Source organism: Myotis myotis, unplaced genomic scaffold (assembly GCF_014108235.1).
Source record: "Myotis myotis isolate mMyoMyo1 unplaced genomic scaffold, mMyoMyo1.p scaffold_m19_p_27, whole genome shotgun sequence".
Lineage (NCBI taxonomy): Eukaryota > Metazoa > Chordata > Mammalia > Chiroptera > Vespertilionidae > Myotis > Myotis myotis.
Window position 1 is genome coordinate 2,731,836 of NW_023416332.1, and position 12,709 is coordinate 2,744,544.

General features: G+C 70.9%; 3 protein-coding genes across 9 annotated transcripts; all 3 read left to right on the forward strand.

Annotated features, from left to right (window-relative positions):
* Positions 1-765: 765 nt before the first annotated feature.
* On the forward strand, positions 766-1,750 carry SCT (secretin). The gene is made up of 4 exons (XM_036295556.1): positions 766-890; positions 998-1,099; positions 1,221-1,313; positions 1,542-1,750. The coding sequence occupies exons 1-4, from the start codon at positions 808-810 to the stop codon at positions 1,657-1,659; spliced, it is 396 nt and encodes a 131-aa protein (XP_036151449.1). The 5' UTR covers positions 766-807; the 3' UTR covers positions 1,660-1,750.
* Positions 1,751-2,952: 1,202 nt separating this feature from the next.
* On the forward strand, positions 2,953-8,875 carry CDHR5 (cadherin related family member 5). 4 transcript variants are annotated; one of them, XM_036295917.1, is made up of 15 exons: positions 2,953-3,105; positions 3,266-3,441; positions 3,677-3,727; positions 4,485-4,577; positions 4,678-4,779; positions 4,872-4,982; positions 5,076-5,246; positions 5,772-5,862; positions 5,997-6,094; positions 6,195-6,395; positions 6,498-6,611; positions 6,685-6,769; positions 6,858-7,484; positions 7,957-8,141; positions 8,340-8,875. In XM_036295917.1, exons 1-15 carry the CDS (start codon positions 3,051-3,053, stop codon positions 8,808-8,810), a joined length of 2,631 nt encoding a protein of 876 aa, XP_036151810.1. In that variant the 5' UTR covers positions 2,953-3,050; the 3' UTR covers positions 8,811-8,875. The 4 variants fall into 4 exon arrangements, with proteins under 4 accessions (XP_036151810.1, XP_036151811.1, XP_036151812.1 ...); XM_036295918.1 differs by having other exon boundaries at positions 2,954-3,105; positions 7,287-7,484; XM_036295919.1 differs by having other exon boundaries at positions 2,955-3,105; positions 7,365-7,484.
* Positions 8,876-9,532: 657 nt separating this feature from the next.
* IRF7 (interferon regulatory factor 7) lies at positions 9,533-12,482 on the forward strand. Of its 4 annotated transcripts, none has more exons than XM_036295617.1 (10): positions 9,533-9,622; positions 9,765-10,134; positions 10,214-10,376; positions 10,464-10,671; positions 10,890-10,948; positions 11,045-11,240; positions 11,315-11,422; positions 11,494-11,982; positions 12,064-12,182; positions 12,273-12,482. In XM_036295617.1, exons 2-10 carry the CDS (start codon positions 10,115-10,117, stop codon positions 12,435-12,437), a joined length of 1,527 nt encoding a protein of 508 aa, XP_036151510.1. In that variant the 5' UTR covers positions 9,533-9,622; positions 9,765-10,114; the 3' UTR covers positions 12,438-12,482. The 4 variants fall into 4 exon arrangements, with proteins under 4 accessions (XP_036151510.1, XP_036151511.1, XP_036151508.1 ...); XM_036295618.1 differs by having other exon boundaries at positions 11,336-11,422; XM_036295615.1 differs by having other exon boundaries at positions 11,494-12,182.
* Positions 12,483-12,709: the final 227 nt, after the last annotated feature.

Consider the following 12,709-nt stretch of genomic DNA (forward strand, 5'->3'; position numbering starts at 1 on the left):
GGCTCCCGCGCAGCCCGGCGGCCGGAGGGGCTGGAGCTGGGCTGAGCCCAGAACGGCCCCGGGAGGGCCGGCTGCTCACTGCCCCTTAAACGCACCGAGGTTCCGCGCCAGGATCGGTTTATGACTCGTTTCCTAGACGTGCGATTGATGGTTACGGATTTCAGGCGTCCGGACCGGCTGTTAAAAAGCCCAACTTAATCCCCTATCGATCCCAGCTGCCTCCCCACCTCCTGCGGCGGCCCCACCCCTGATCGCCCCTGACTCAGGCTCACGTCTCTGCTGCCCGGAAAAATACTAGCAATGGCGAGGCACCCGGGCTCGGGTCTCCGCCCGCCCCTGCGCCGCAGTGAGTGGCAGTGAGGTCACAGGTGCCCCCCCTCCCCGAGCTCCGCTGGCCCCGCGCCGCCTCGCCGGCCGGGACCTCTCCAGGGGCCCCGCGACCAGCTCGCCCAGCCTTTCCTCCCGGCCCAGACCCGCCCGAGCCCATCTCCCAGGCCCTGGGCGCCCAGGTGCGGACGCTCAGCACAGCCAGCCCGTCACCCCGCCCCCACCCGGCCCCCGCGGGGCTGACTTCCCCCCAAGCCCGCCCAGGGGCGCCGAGGCGGCGGGACCTGGGGACGGGCCGCCAGCCGGGGCGACAGATGGGGGGGCGGCCCTGACCTTCCCCGCGGATCGATGGGGCGTGACCGGGGCTGAGCGGAGCCGGGGCGGTGCTGCGGCCCCCCGCCCGCCCCTCGCGGGACCCGCTATAAGGGCCGCGCGGGCTCAGGCCGGGCAGCCGCGCTCAGCTCGCCGGCCGCGCCCACCATGGCCCCCCGGGCCCTGCTGCTGCTGCTGCTGCCGCTGCTGCCGCTGCTCGGGGGCTCCGCCGCGCGCCCCGCGCCCCCCAGGTGAGCCGCGCGCTCCTCGGCCCCCGCCCCGCTGTGTGCCCCGCCCCAGCCCCGCGTCCGCCCTGCCGGCCCGGCCCTCACCCTCCCGCGCCCCGCGCCCTCCCCAGGGCCCCCCGGCACTCGGACGGGACGTTCACCAGCGAGCTCAGCCGCCTGCGGGAGAGCGCGCGGCTGCAGCGGCTGCTCCAGGGCCTGGTCGGGAAGCGCAGGTGAGGCTGGGCTGCACCTGGGAGCGGGGACCCCTGAGGGGGGCGGGCCCGCTGGGGGCGCGCCTCACCTGCGCAGTCTCAGGCCAACCCAGGACTGATTCTGATTTGGGGCTGGGGGCAGCGAGCAGGACACCGAGAACAGCACGTCCTGGACCAAGTCTGCGGAGGGACCCTTCTGCCTGCTGTGGTCCAGCTCGCCCGCCCTGCAGACCTGGTGAGCGCGGCCAGGCCTCCGCCTGGAAGCCCCGCCCCCGGGCCCGTCCCCTGGTCCGCTGGGGCCCCCAGGGTCAGGGCGCGCCCCCGGGGTCAGGGCGGGCCCCCAGGGTCAGGGGCGCCTCGGACAGCCGGCGGGCCAGGGGTCTGGGAGTGAGACTGAGCCAGTTCACCAGGTGGGCGGGGTCTCCAGCTCCAAGCCCCGCCCCTAACCCGACTGTGGCGGCAGGACGCCCCTGAGGGCCCCCCTGGACCAGGCCTGGTCCCCCAGGCTGCCTCCTGGACCGAAGTCTGCAGTCCTGGCTTCCGGCCCGGTGAACCCTGCGGAGACCCAGAAGCGGCTGTGACGACGGAGGAACCCCCCTCCTCCCCGCCTGGACCAGGGCGCCCGGACGCGGGAGGGGTGCAGGGGGAGGTGGCTGGCACTTGGCACCAATAAAGGAGGAATTCAGCCCGGCCTGTGAGCCCCTGTGTGCGCGGCGCCGTGGGGGCAGCCGGGGGCGGAGCTGGGGGGGGCGGCGCATCGCGGAGTCAGCGCTGAGGCCACGCCCACTGCCCTTTAAACCTGGGCAGCCACCGGGGCCTCACCTTCCCGGTTCCTTATCTCTGGCATCGGTGCCACCTCCTGTTCCATTGACTGAGCTCCCCAGCACCCCCCGCTCCCCGCACCCCTTGTCATCCATTCAGCAAACATTCAGGGGCATCTGGGGGGCTGAGTTTGGGGGGGCTCAGGATGGGCTGGAAGAGGTGACAGGTGGGGAAGGGGGCGTCACAAGGGGCCAGGAGTCTGGGCTCTTGTCCAGGTGTGTGGTCCTGGGCGAGGGGCTTGACCAGCCCAGACTGTGGAGCAGGGACAGTGCTGACACCCCAAGGGGTGCCGGGGTGCAGGAGGCCACACAGGCACCCGCACAGGAGCTGCGGTCGCTGCGGGAGCCAGCAGGGCCCCTCCTGCCTCCTGACCCCCGAGGCCTCTCCCTGGATGTGGGGTTGGGGTCCAAGGGAAGGCGAGGGCAGGGCAGTTGGAGGCCTGGGCCAAGGAACCTCTCCAGAGTCGCCTGCTGGTGGGCACCGTGGGGACCCAGGACCCCTGAAGCACCGTCTTCCCCAGGACTGCGGCCCTCCAGCTCCACCTGAGGGCGCGGCTGGGTGCTGGGGCTGGCAGGCCTGTCCCCAGGACACCCACAGCCTCTCCTCACAGACTGAGATGGGAGGTGTGGGGACGGGGGGGGGGGGGGTGTCCCAGAGGAGAAGCTGGGGTCCCCACCACGTGGGGCTGCCTTAGGGTCTTTGCCCCGAGATGGCTCTGGCACAAGAGCCCAGCAGAGGGAGCAGGTACAGCAAACTCAGAAGCCAAAGGCCAGCCCCTTCCCAGTCTTCTCCCCCGCCCCCCGCAACCCCCTGTCCTTGTGACTCCCCCGCTCCCCCCCCCCCCCCCCGCGACCATCCCCCCTCCCCCACCCCCACCCGGTGCCCAGAGAACCCCCTGGCTCCTTTCCGCCTCACATCTTGTGGGTTGAGCCCCTGCATGTGACCTGGCTCCTGCCCAGCAACCACCAGGCCTGGCGCTCGGCCGGCGGGAGCCCCCTTGGTGGAGGCCAGTCCCCGGAAAGGCCATAAAGTGGGGCGGTGCCCGCAGGGGCGAAGGTCGTGGGCAGAGACTGCACCGGCACCGGCACCAGCGCCAGCACAGCTCGGAGGGCCCTGGACGCCGGGCCCGACCCGACCCCCTCCGCCCGAGATGGGGGCTTGGGCCCTGCTGCTGGCTCTGCTCCTGGCCCTGGCCCAGGCTCAGGGTGGGCTTGGCCGGCAGGAGGGCTGGGCGGTGGGCGGGAGGGCTGGGCAGTGGGCGGGAGGGCTTGGCGGGGCGGGTGGCCGCAGCGGCGGCGGTGGCAGGAGGACTGGGCGGTGGGCTGGGCAGTGGGCGGCGCTGACCCTCCCGCTCCCACTCCCCAGGCTGCTCTGTGAACCAGACCCTCTTTCAAATCGAGGAGAACACGGTGCTCAGTGGGCCCCTGGTAGACATCCAGGTCCCCCAGGGCCAGCAGGTGACCCTCGGGCCCTTGTCCACCCCCCACGCATTTCGGATCCAGGGGAACCAGCTGTTTCTCAATGTGACGCCGGACTATGAGGTGCGCTGTTGGGCCCGGTGGCCCTTGTGGAGCAGGGCTCTGCCCACAGGCAGTGACTGGCCCCTCTTGGTTGAGGGCAGGCCGGGGCCGGGGGACCCGGGCCCTTGGGGGACAAAGCTGCCTGGGCCCCTGGACTATGGGCGAGCACCTGCCCCTCGGCCTCGGTCTCCCCTCTGTGGATGGGGTGGTGCTGCGCCCGGCTGGGCAGGTGGTTCCTGACACACTCGGCCCACAGGACAGAACGATGCTGCTCGCAGACCTGGAGTGCAGGAGAGGCGACACTGTGGTGAGTGCCCCCCTCCCGGGCCAGCGCCCATGTCCGCCCCTCCCCTGGGACTTCAGAGTGCTCCCAGCTCGGGCCCTCTCCAGGGACCTCACCCAGTGGCCTGTTGTCAAGCGTCACCTGTGCTGGCAACGCCCACACGTCCTCCAGCCAGACTGTCCCCGAGCTGCAGACTCACAAACCCCACCACCGAGAGCGCCCGCCCCCCACAACTCCTGACCCTTCAGTGGAGGGGACCGAAAACACGCAGACACAGTGGAGATGGCCGGGGAGCTCCACGCACCTGCAGCTCAGCTGCGAGCCGCACCCCACCCACCTCACAGCGCCCACCTGTGCAGAGCTCAGGGTGTCTCCTCTAAAACATAAGGGCGCCTCTTCTTGGCATAACACCCACAAGGGCCGGCGCTCAGCACACGGGCCCGAGACGCTCGCTGCCGTGGTCACAGGGCGTCTCTAGGCCCCAGGCTGCTCATGCAGCCCCTTCAAGCGCCAGGCTCCCCGCGCCCGGCTCCCCGAGCTCTCTCTCTGATTCACAACGGGAGGAACTGTCCTGCCTTGTCCTCTCGGGATTTGGCTGGCTGCGCCCCCCTCCCCTGCGTTATTTCTCCCCAGGGCACTGGCACCCACAGTGTTTCACAAGTTGGGGGGGGGGGGTCTGGGCCCTGCGGAGCAGAGCTGTCTTGTGACGTCTCCGCGCCCGGAGAGCAGGGCCACTTGCATGCGGGGGAAGAAGGGGCGCTGACCACCGCCTGTCCACCAGGTGAGCCAGCTGAAGGTCTTTGTGACCGTGCTGGACGTCAACGACAACCCTCCTGTGTTCCCCTTCAAGGTCAAAACGAAGAAGGTGCCCGAGGTGAGTGTGAGGCAGGGAGGGGGCTAGTGGGGGCCTTGGCCTGGGGATGGGTCCCCAGGGGTCACAGGCGTGGCCAGACCAACCCCTCTCTGTCCCCCAGGACACGAAAGTGAACACCATCGTCATCCCCCAAGAGGAGCTGGCGGCCACGGACCTTGACAAAAGTGACATCTTGTTCTATACCCTCCAGGAAGTGACGCCGGTCAGCACCCCTCCCTCCCCTGCTCCCTCCTTCCCAGGCGCCCCTGCCCCCCCCTCCCCAGCCTCCCAGGGTCTCAGCTCTGCCCCCCTCAGGGTGCTGGGAGCGTCTTCTCCCTCGTGGGCACAAACTTCCCTGCCCTGCGGCTGGCCCAGCCCCTGGACTTCGACAGGAGTCAGAACATGACCCTGCGGCTGCGTGTGCGGGTGAGCAGGCCCTGCCCCCGGTGGGTCGGTCCCTCCTGGCCCCACCGACCCGCCCCAGCCCGGCTCCAGGCTGACTGTGGGGCTCGGTCGCAGGACACCCAGGACGAGAGCGCTGTGCCCAGCCACAGCGCCACGGCCACCCTGGTCCTGGAGGTGCAGCCCGCGGACCGGCGGCCGCCCTGGTTCCTGCCCTGCCTCTACTCAGACCTTCTCATCTGCGTCCAAGCCCAGTACCAGGGGGCCATCCCCACAGGCCACAAACTGGTACTGGAGGGGGGGGCGTGTGGGCTGGGTGCCCTGGGCCCAAATTGAGTCGTGATTTTTTAACAGCTGTGAGCATTGTTTTGTAAACCAATCATGTCTAACCCTCTGCCCGGGAGTGGTGAGCCAACGCCTCTGAAATGAGAATGAAGTGGACAGGGCCCAGCTGTCCTGGGGCAGAGCCAGACCCAATGGCGGGGGACTGGTGGGCCCTGAGGGGCTGCCTGTCCCCGCTCCTGCCCCGAGGGGTGCACAGAGGCACCTGAGGGGGTCTAGAACCTCCCCTCGAGCTGCCCGTCCCCAGGGGTGCCACCCTCTGAGACACCCACCGCTCAGGCCAATCCCATGTCTTTGGGAAGATGACTCATTACCAACGGGTCCATGAGGGTGTCGTGGGTCATCCTGCGGACGGCAGGCCCCTCCCGGGGCGTGGAAGGGCGGAATGTTCCAGGCACTGTGAGGGGAGGGGAAGGGCCGAGCTGGAGGCTTCACACCAGCCCAGGGACTCTCCTCCCGCCGTCCCCACAGCCAGCCCCTCTCACCCTGCGACCTGGGCCCATCTATGCCGTGGACGGGGATCGGGGCATCAACCAGCGGATCATCTACAGCATCCTGAGGGGTGAGTGAGCCAGGCCCCCGCGTCTCTCCACTAAGCACCCGACCCAGACCCACCCCCACGTGGGCAGAGCCAGCTGGGACCCTGGACCGCAGGCCACTGGAGGGGGCCGGCCCAACCCACCTGCATCCCCCCAGGAAACGAGGATGGCACTTTTGTCATCAACGCCGACTCGGGCAACCTCACCATGGCCAGGAGCGTCCCCAGTCCCAAGACCTTCCTCTTGCTGGTCAAGGTGGGTGCCCTGGCCCGGTCTCCAGGCCCCTCCCTGAGCCCCAGGGGGCAGGACTCGCCCTGCAAGGACTCACTGGTCACTGCTGCCGCCCCCACCCCAGGGTGAGCAGGAGGACCGGGCCCGGTACTCAGTGACCCAGGTCACCATAGAGGCCCGGGACGCCGCGGGGAGCTTGCCCCGGTTCCCGCAGAGCCTGTATCGCGGCGCCGTGGCTCTGGGCTCTGGTGTGGGCGTGGCGGTCAAGGATGCAGCGGACCCCTCCCAGCCCCTGAGGATCCAGGCCCAGGACCCCGAGTTCCCAGTAGGTGCCGCCCGGTCCCTGGGTGGGCCTGGCCTCCCCTCTGGGGGTGGGTGGGGGCCATGGGGGCAGCCTGGGCCCAGCGCTCACTGGGGCCGTGTCCAGGACCTCAACTCGGCCATAACCTATGAAATCACCAACAACTCCGACTTCCGGATGGACGGGGAGGCGGTGCTGACGGCCGCCCCGCTGGGGCAGGCCGGCGTCTTCTATGCGGAGGTGAGGAGCCGCAGCACCTGAGGGGCGGGGCCCAGGGGGGACCCCAGAGGGACAAGCCCCCTCCCGTCCCTAGGTGCAGGCCAAGAACACGGTGACAGCGGGCACAGCGACCACAGTGGCGGAGATCCAGGTCTCCGAGCAGGAGCCGCCCCCCACAGGTGAGTCTCGGCCTGGTCACCTCAGGGAGGGATCTTGCTGGGGCCTGCTGGGGACAGAGGCAAGCGGAGCTGTGTCCCCGGCCCCCAGGCCCCCCAGGTTCCCCAACACCCCCAGAGACTGGAAGAACAACCCGGCCCTCAAGCAGCTCCACTTCGGAAGCCCCCAGGCCCCCCGAGCCTTCTCAGGGACCCTCCACGACCAGCTCTGGGGGGAGCACAGGCCCGCACCCCCCCTCAGGCACCTCTACTCCGGAACCCCCCAAACCTTCTCAGGGACCCTCCACGACCAGCTCTGGGGGGAGCATGGGCCCGCACCCCCCCTCAGGCACCTCTACTCCGGGACCCCCCAAACCTTCTCAGGGACCCTCCACGACCAGCTCTGGGGGGAGCACAGGCCCGCACCCCCCCTCAGGCACCTCTACTCCGGAACCCCCCAAACCTTCTCAGGGACCCTCCACAACCAGCTCTGGGGGGAGCATGGGCCCACATCCCCCCTTAAGCACCTCTACTCCCGAAGCCCCCAGGCCCCCCAAACCTTCTCAGGGACCCTCCACGACCAGCTCTGGGGGGAGCATGGGCCCACATCCCTCCTCAGGCACAACTCTGAAGCCATCTGCCTTGTCCACCACGCCTGGGGGGCCCTCGAGTGTGGGAACCAGCACTTCCCCCTCATCAGCCACATCTAGTGGGGGCTCACAACAGACCTCAAAGCCAGGTACCTCCCAGAAGTGCCCAGGGCCCAGCAGAACCCCTCACCCTCAGTAGCACCCTCGGACCCTGGAGTCACCCTTGTTCCCTGACCATGAGGCTGGGTGATCCTGGGACTCCCTGGAGGGCCTGCCCGGCCCCGCCCCGCCCCAGGTTGGACCAGCAGGGCCATGTGGACTGTGAAATCCAAAGGGGGGAGCCCTGGGGAGGTAAACGGGTGCGTGGGGGGGGGGGGCAGGCCAGAAGCCACAGTTCCCAGGCTGCTCACCCCACTGGCCCAGCACTGTCCTCGCCTCCCACCTGGACCCTCCCTTCAGCAGCCTGGCCCCGGGGGGTCCCTGGGAACACAGCCTCTGGGGGCAGGAGAGCTGGGGGGGGCGGGGCGCTGGCCTGTCCTGTCCCAGGGCGTCTGAGCCTGACCACATTGGTAAGGGACGTGATGGGCTGAGCTGACAGAGGGGCGGTGGTGTGGCCTGCAGGCTCGACTGGGGCTGGAGGCACTGGGGACGGTGGCCACGCGGAGGACCAGCGCTTCTCGGCTGTGGAGATGGGGGTCCTGGGCGGGGTGCTGGGCTCCCTGCTGCTCCTGGCGCTCCTGGCCCTGGTGATCCTCTTGCACAAACACTACGGCCCCTGGTTCCAGTGCTGCTCCAGCAAAGCCCTGGTGAGCCAGGTGCAGGCGGGCAGCGAGGGGGGCGCAGAGTCGAGAGGAGATGAACAGATGGGCAGGGCTGTGCCCCGGGCTGCAGACCAAGGATGGGGGTGGGGGGAGAGCAGAGGACACGGGAGGGACTAGCGGGGACCGGGTCTGCGCCCAGGCCCAGGGTCCCTGCTGATGCCGCGGCTCCCGCCTCCTCCCCAGGAGGCCCAGCCCTACGGCTTCGACAACAAGGCCTTCCTCCCCGACGACCGCGAGCCCAGCTGGGCGCCGGCCCCCAGCCCCGTCCCCGAAGGCACCCCAGCCGAGGTCCCGCCCGAGCCCCCGGTGCCCCCGCCGCCCACGCCCCCGTTGCCCGCGCCTCCCGCCTCGCCGTCCCCCAGCCGAGCCCCCGAGTCCCCCGCCGCCGCCCGGGACGAGGGCGGGCCGGCGGGCGTGAGGTCCATCCTGACCAAGGAGCGGCGGCCCGAGGGCGGCTACAAGGCCGTGTGGTTCGGCGAGAACATCGGGGCAGAGGCCGACGTGGTGGTGCTCAACGCGCCCGTCTCGGACGCGGACGGCGCCGGCGACTCCGGCAGCGAAGGCGGCGACGGCAGCGACGACGAGGGCGCGGACGCAGGACCTGGCTGGGGACCCCGCGCCGACGCGCCGGGCACCGACTCCACCTACATCTAGCGCCCCGGGGGGCGGCCGCCCACGCCCCCCCCCCCCGCCCCGCACTGCGCGGAATAAAGTGTCATTCGAACCCCCGGCGGCGCGTCCGTGGCTGGGCCCCAGTTGGCGCGCGGGGGCGGCGGGCCCCGGGGCGCGGGGGCGGGGCGCGGGGGGCGTGCAGGGCGATCCCTCCCGCAGCTGCGGGGCCTCCCGGGTCCCGGCCCCCTAGCGGCCAGTTTCCCCTCCCGGGGCTCCCGGGGCAACCAGGCCGAGGAGGACGCCTGCACTGGGGAGCCCCCTCTCCACTCGACGCGGCGACTCTTGGCCTGGAGGAGGCTCAGGAGCCCCCTCGAGAGCACAGACCGGGGCGTTTGGGGGCACAGCCCGTGCCCTGTGGGCGGGTCCAGCTGGGGCGGTAAACACTCAGGCCCCGACCGTGGCCTCGGGTGCGGGTGGGGCGCCACCCGGTGTGGCGGGAGCCAGGAGCAGTGGCTAGGCCGGGGCGGGGGATGGCGGGTGGACCCCTGCGCCCCTCCGCAACCTCCACCCCCGAGTGGGGTCTGGCCCGCACGCTCGGCGCGTACACACCGCGCCCTCCCTGCCCACACGGTACAGTGGCCGCCGCACGTGACGCCGGCGCCCGCCCCAGGCTCCGCGGTGCCCGCCCCGCCCCCCGCCGCCCCCGCCGCGCCCCGCCCCCCGCCTCGCCCCCGCCGCCCCCCGCCCCCGCCCCGCCCCCGCCGCGCCCCGCCCCCCACCTTCCCAGCATAAAAACGCGGGCTCCCGGCCCTCCGCTGAGATGAAATTTCCCGTTCCGGCGGCTCCGGTTCCAGGTATGCGGGACCCCTGCCCGTGTGGAGCCGGAGGGGCAGCTCCCGGTTGGAGGTGGAGGCGGGGACGGCCGGGCCCGGCGGGAGCGGGGGCGCCCGCCTCGCGGCCGCGGGTGCTTAGGTTTCGTTTCGTTTCGTTTCCCAGCGGCGCAGGGCTTCGCGGTTTCGCTTTCCCGGCGCGTCCCTCCAGCGGCGGTGCCCGTCTCCAGGGTCCAGCCTGCGCACCCCAGGCCGGACGCTGCTCAACTCCTGTGACTGCACGTGTGCGCGCCGCCACCCGCGCTCACAGCCCGGCCACCTTTGCCGAGAAACCCGCACCGCGGCACCGTCGTGGCCATAAGCCCTCCGCCCACATCTGTGACCCCTGCACCCGTGACAGCGGGGCCACACCTGTGACGCCGGCCACGCGCCTGTGGCCGCCCACGAGCAGCCCTTCCCTCCCCGGTGGGAACGCCTGCTTGCCACCCCTGACCACAGACCCTCGCGGCGGGAGCCATGGCCGCTGACCCCGAGAGGTGAGAGCCTGGCCCGCCTCCCCGGCGCCCGACCCCGCGCACGGGCCGCGCCCTGACCCGCCGGCTGCTCCGCCCGCAGGGGGGCCCCGCGCGTGCTGTTCGCAGACTGGCTCCTGGGCGAGGTCAGCAGCGGCCGCTACGAGGGGCTGCGGTGGCTGGACGCCGCCCGCACTCGCTTCCGCGTGCCCTGGAAGCACTTCGCGCGGAAGGACCTGGGCGAGGCTGATGCCGGCATCTTCAAGGTGGGACCCGAGGCGGCCCAGGGTGCGAGGGCTGGCGGGCTGGCCTGCCGGTTGCCCCCGGCCCACACCCTCGGTCTCCCTCCCCAGGCCTGGGCGCTGGCGCGCGGCAGGTGGCCGCCCAGCAGAGGCGCAGGTGACCTGCCGGCCCCCGAGGGCCAGCTCCTGGCGGCCTGGAAAACCAACTTCCGCTGTGCCCTGCGCAGCACCAAGCGCTTCGTGATGCTGCACGACAACTCGGGAGACCCCACCGACCCGCACAAAGTGTTCACGCTCAGCTCCGAGGAGGGGTGCGGAGGTGGGACGTGGGGAGGCTGCGCGGGCAGAGGGAGGTCCGCGCGGTGCTGGGACTTTGTTCTGTCCAGGGGCAGCCCCGGCGAGGTCAGATCTGTGGTTTTAGGAATTGGTCTGGGAGAGGATGGTGCCAGGTTGGAGGGGGTCCTGAGGAGGCTGATGGAAGGGGGCAGGGACCAGCTCCGTGTCTCAGGTCCCAGTGCTCCCCCCCCCCCCCCCCAGGAAGCCCAGGCGCTGGCCAGGGGGACCGCAAGGCTCTTGAAGATGCCCCACCCGCCAGGGTAAGGCTGCTCTGCCCTCCTGGCTCCGGGGGGAGGGGGGGGGGGTGCCACCTCCTGGGCTGTGAGCTGCTCTGCCAGCACTGTCTTCCCCTGCAGGGGGCGCTCCCTGGGCCATGCCTGGCAGGAGATGCTGGGGCGAGTCCTGGGCCTGGACCAGCCAGGTGGAGCCCGGTGCCCGGTGCGCCCAGCCCCCTCGTGACCGAGGACCTCCTGCTGGAGGCCCTGCAGCAGAGCCGCCTGGAGCAAGTGCTGGAGGCTCAGGCCGCGGCCCCACTCCTTCCGGCAGCCTGTGGTGAGGGGCTGCTGAACGGCGGAAGGGGAGGGGCGGTCCAACCCGGATGGTGCCAGCCAGTGAAGCCAGTACAGCTGTCCCCCTGCCGCCCTCAGGTCCAGAGCTGCCTACCGGGCAACTGGAACTTTCATGGGCTGTGGAGGCCCCCAGACCCAGGTCACAGCCCCAGGCCCAGATGACAGGTGAGGAGGCAGGGGACGAGTGGAAGAGGGAGGGGCTGGGAGCCGGTGCCAGCTCAGGCCTTCTTCCTTAGATGCAGGTCCAGCCCCCGAGGCCTGGCAGCCCCCACCTGAGGTGGAGCCCTGCACCCCACTGGCAGGGGCCCCCTACCCACAGCTCGGCCTGCACGCAGAGCCCAGCCTGGGGGCCCTGCACGTGACCATCATGTACAAGGGCCGCACGGTGCTGCAGGAGACAGTCGGGCGCCCCAGCTGCATGCTCCTGTACGGCCCCCCTGGCTTTGCTATGCAGGCCCCGGAGGCCCAGCTGGTGGCCTTCCCCTGCCCCACCCAGCTCCCTGACCAGAAGCAGCTCCACTACACAGAGAAGCTGCTCCAGCACGTAGCCCCCGGCCTGCGGCTCCAGCTCCGCAGGACTGGGCTGTGGGCCCAGCGCCTGGGCAAATGTAAGGTCTACTGGGAGGTGGGCAGCCACCTGGGTTCCGACAGCCCCTCAGCCCCTGCCTGCCTGCTGGAGCGGAACCGTGACACCTGCATATTCGACTTTGGCACCTTCTTCCGAGGTCAGTGGCGCCCACTCTGGGATGAAAGTCCTTCCCGCCCTCCTGTCCCGGGCCCTCCACTCACCAAGCCCCACCCTGCAGAGCTGATGGAATTCCAGGCCCGCAGGCGCCAGGACTCCCCACACTACACCGTCTACCTGGGCTTCGGGCAGGACCTGTCGGCCCGGAGGCCCAAGGAGAGGAACCTGGTCCTGGTGAAGGTGAGGGCAGGGTCCCACACGGGAGGCTGCCCCCCCCCCCCCCCCCCCGCCACCGCAGCCCCGACCGGGCTGACTGCATCCTCCCTGCAGCTGGAGCCGTGGCTGTGCCAGGCGTCCCTGGAGCGCGTGCAGAGGGAGGGCGCATCCTCCCTGGACAGCAGCAGCCTGGGCCTCTGCCTGTCCAGCTTCAACAGCCTGTATGAGGACCTGGAGCACTTCCTGGATTACTTCATGGAGGTGGAGCAGCCAGCCTAGGCCGCCACGGGCCGCCCTGACCCAATAAAGAGCGCTATGAGCCGGTGCTGGTGTCCTGCCTGGTGGCTGGTGGTTGGGCCAGGGAGGGGGTGGTCCCTGCAGGCCACCCAGGCACAATGAAGACCCTCGCGCACGCACTTAGTGTTACAGAGGCCAGAACACTCCCTGGGCTTCCTCACTGGCCAACAGCCGCCCCTGTGCTGTACCCAAGGCCCAGCCCCAGCCCCTAGGTCCGCCACGCTGCCCCCTGAGCGGCCTCGGAGTTGGGCGAA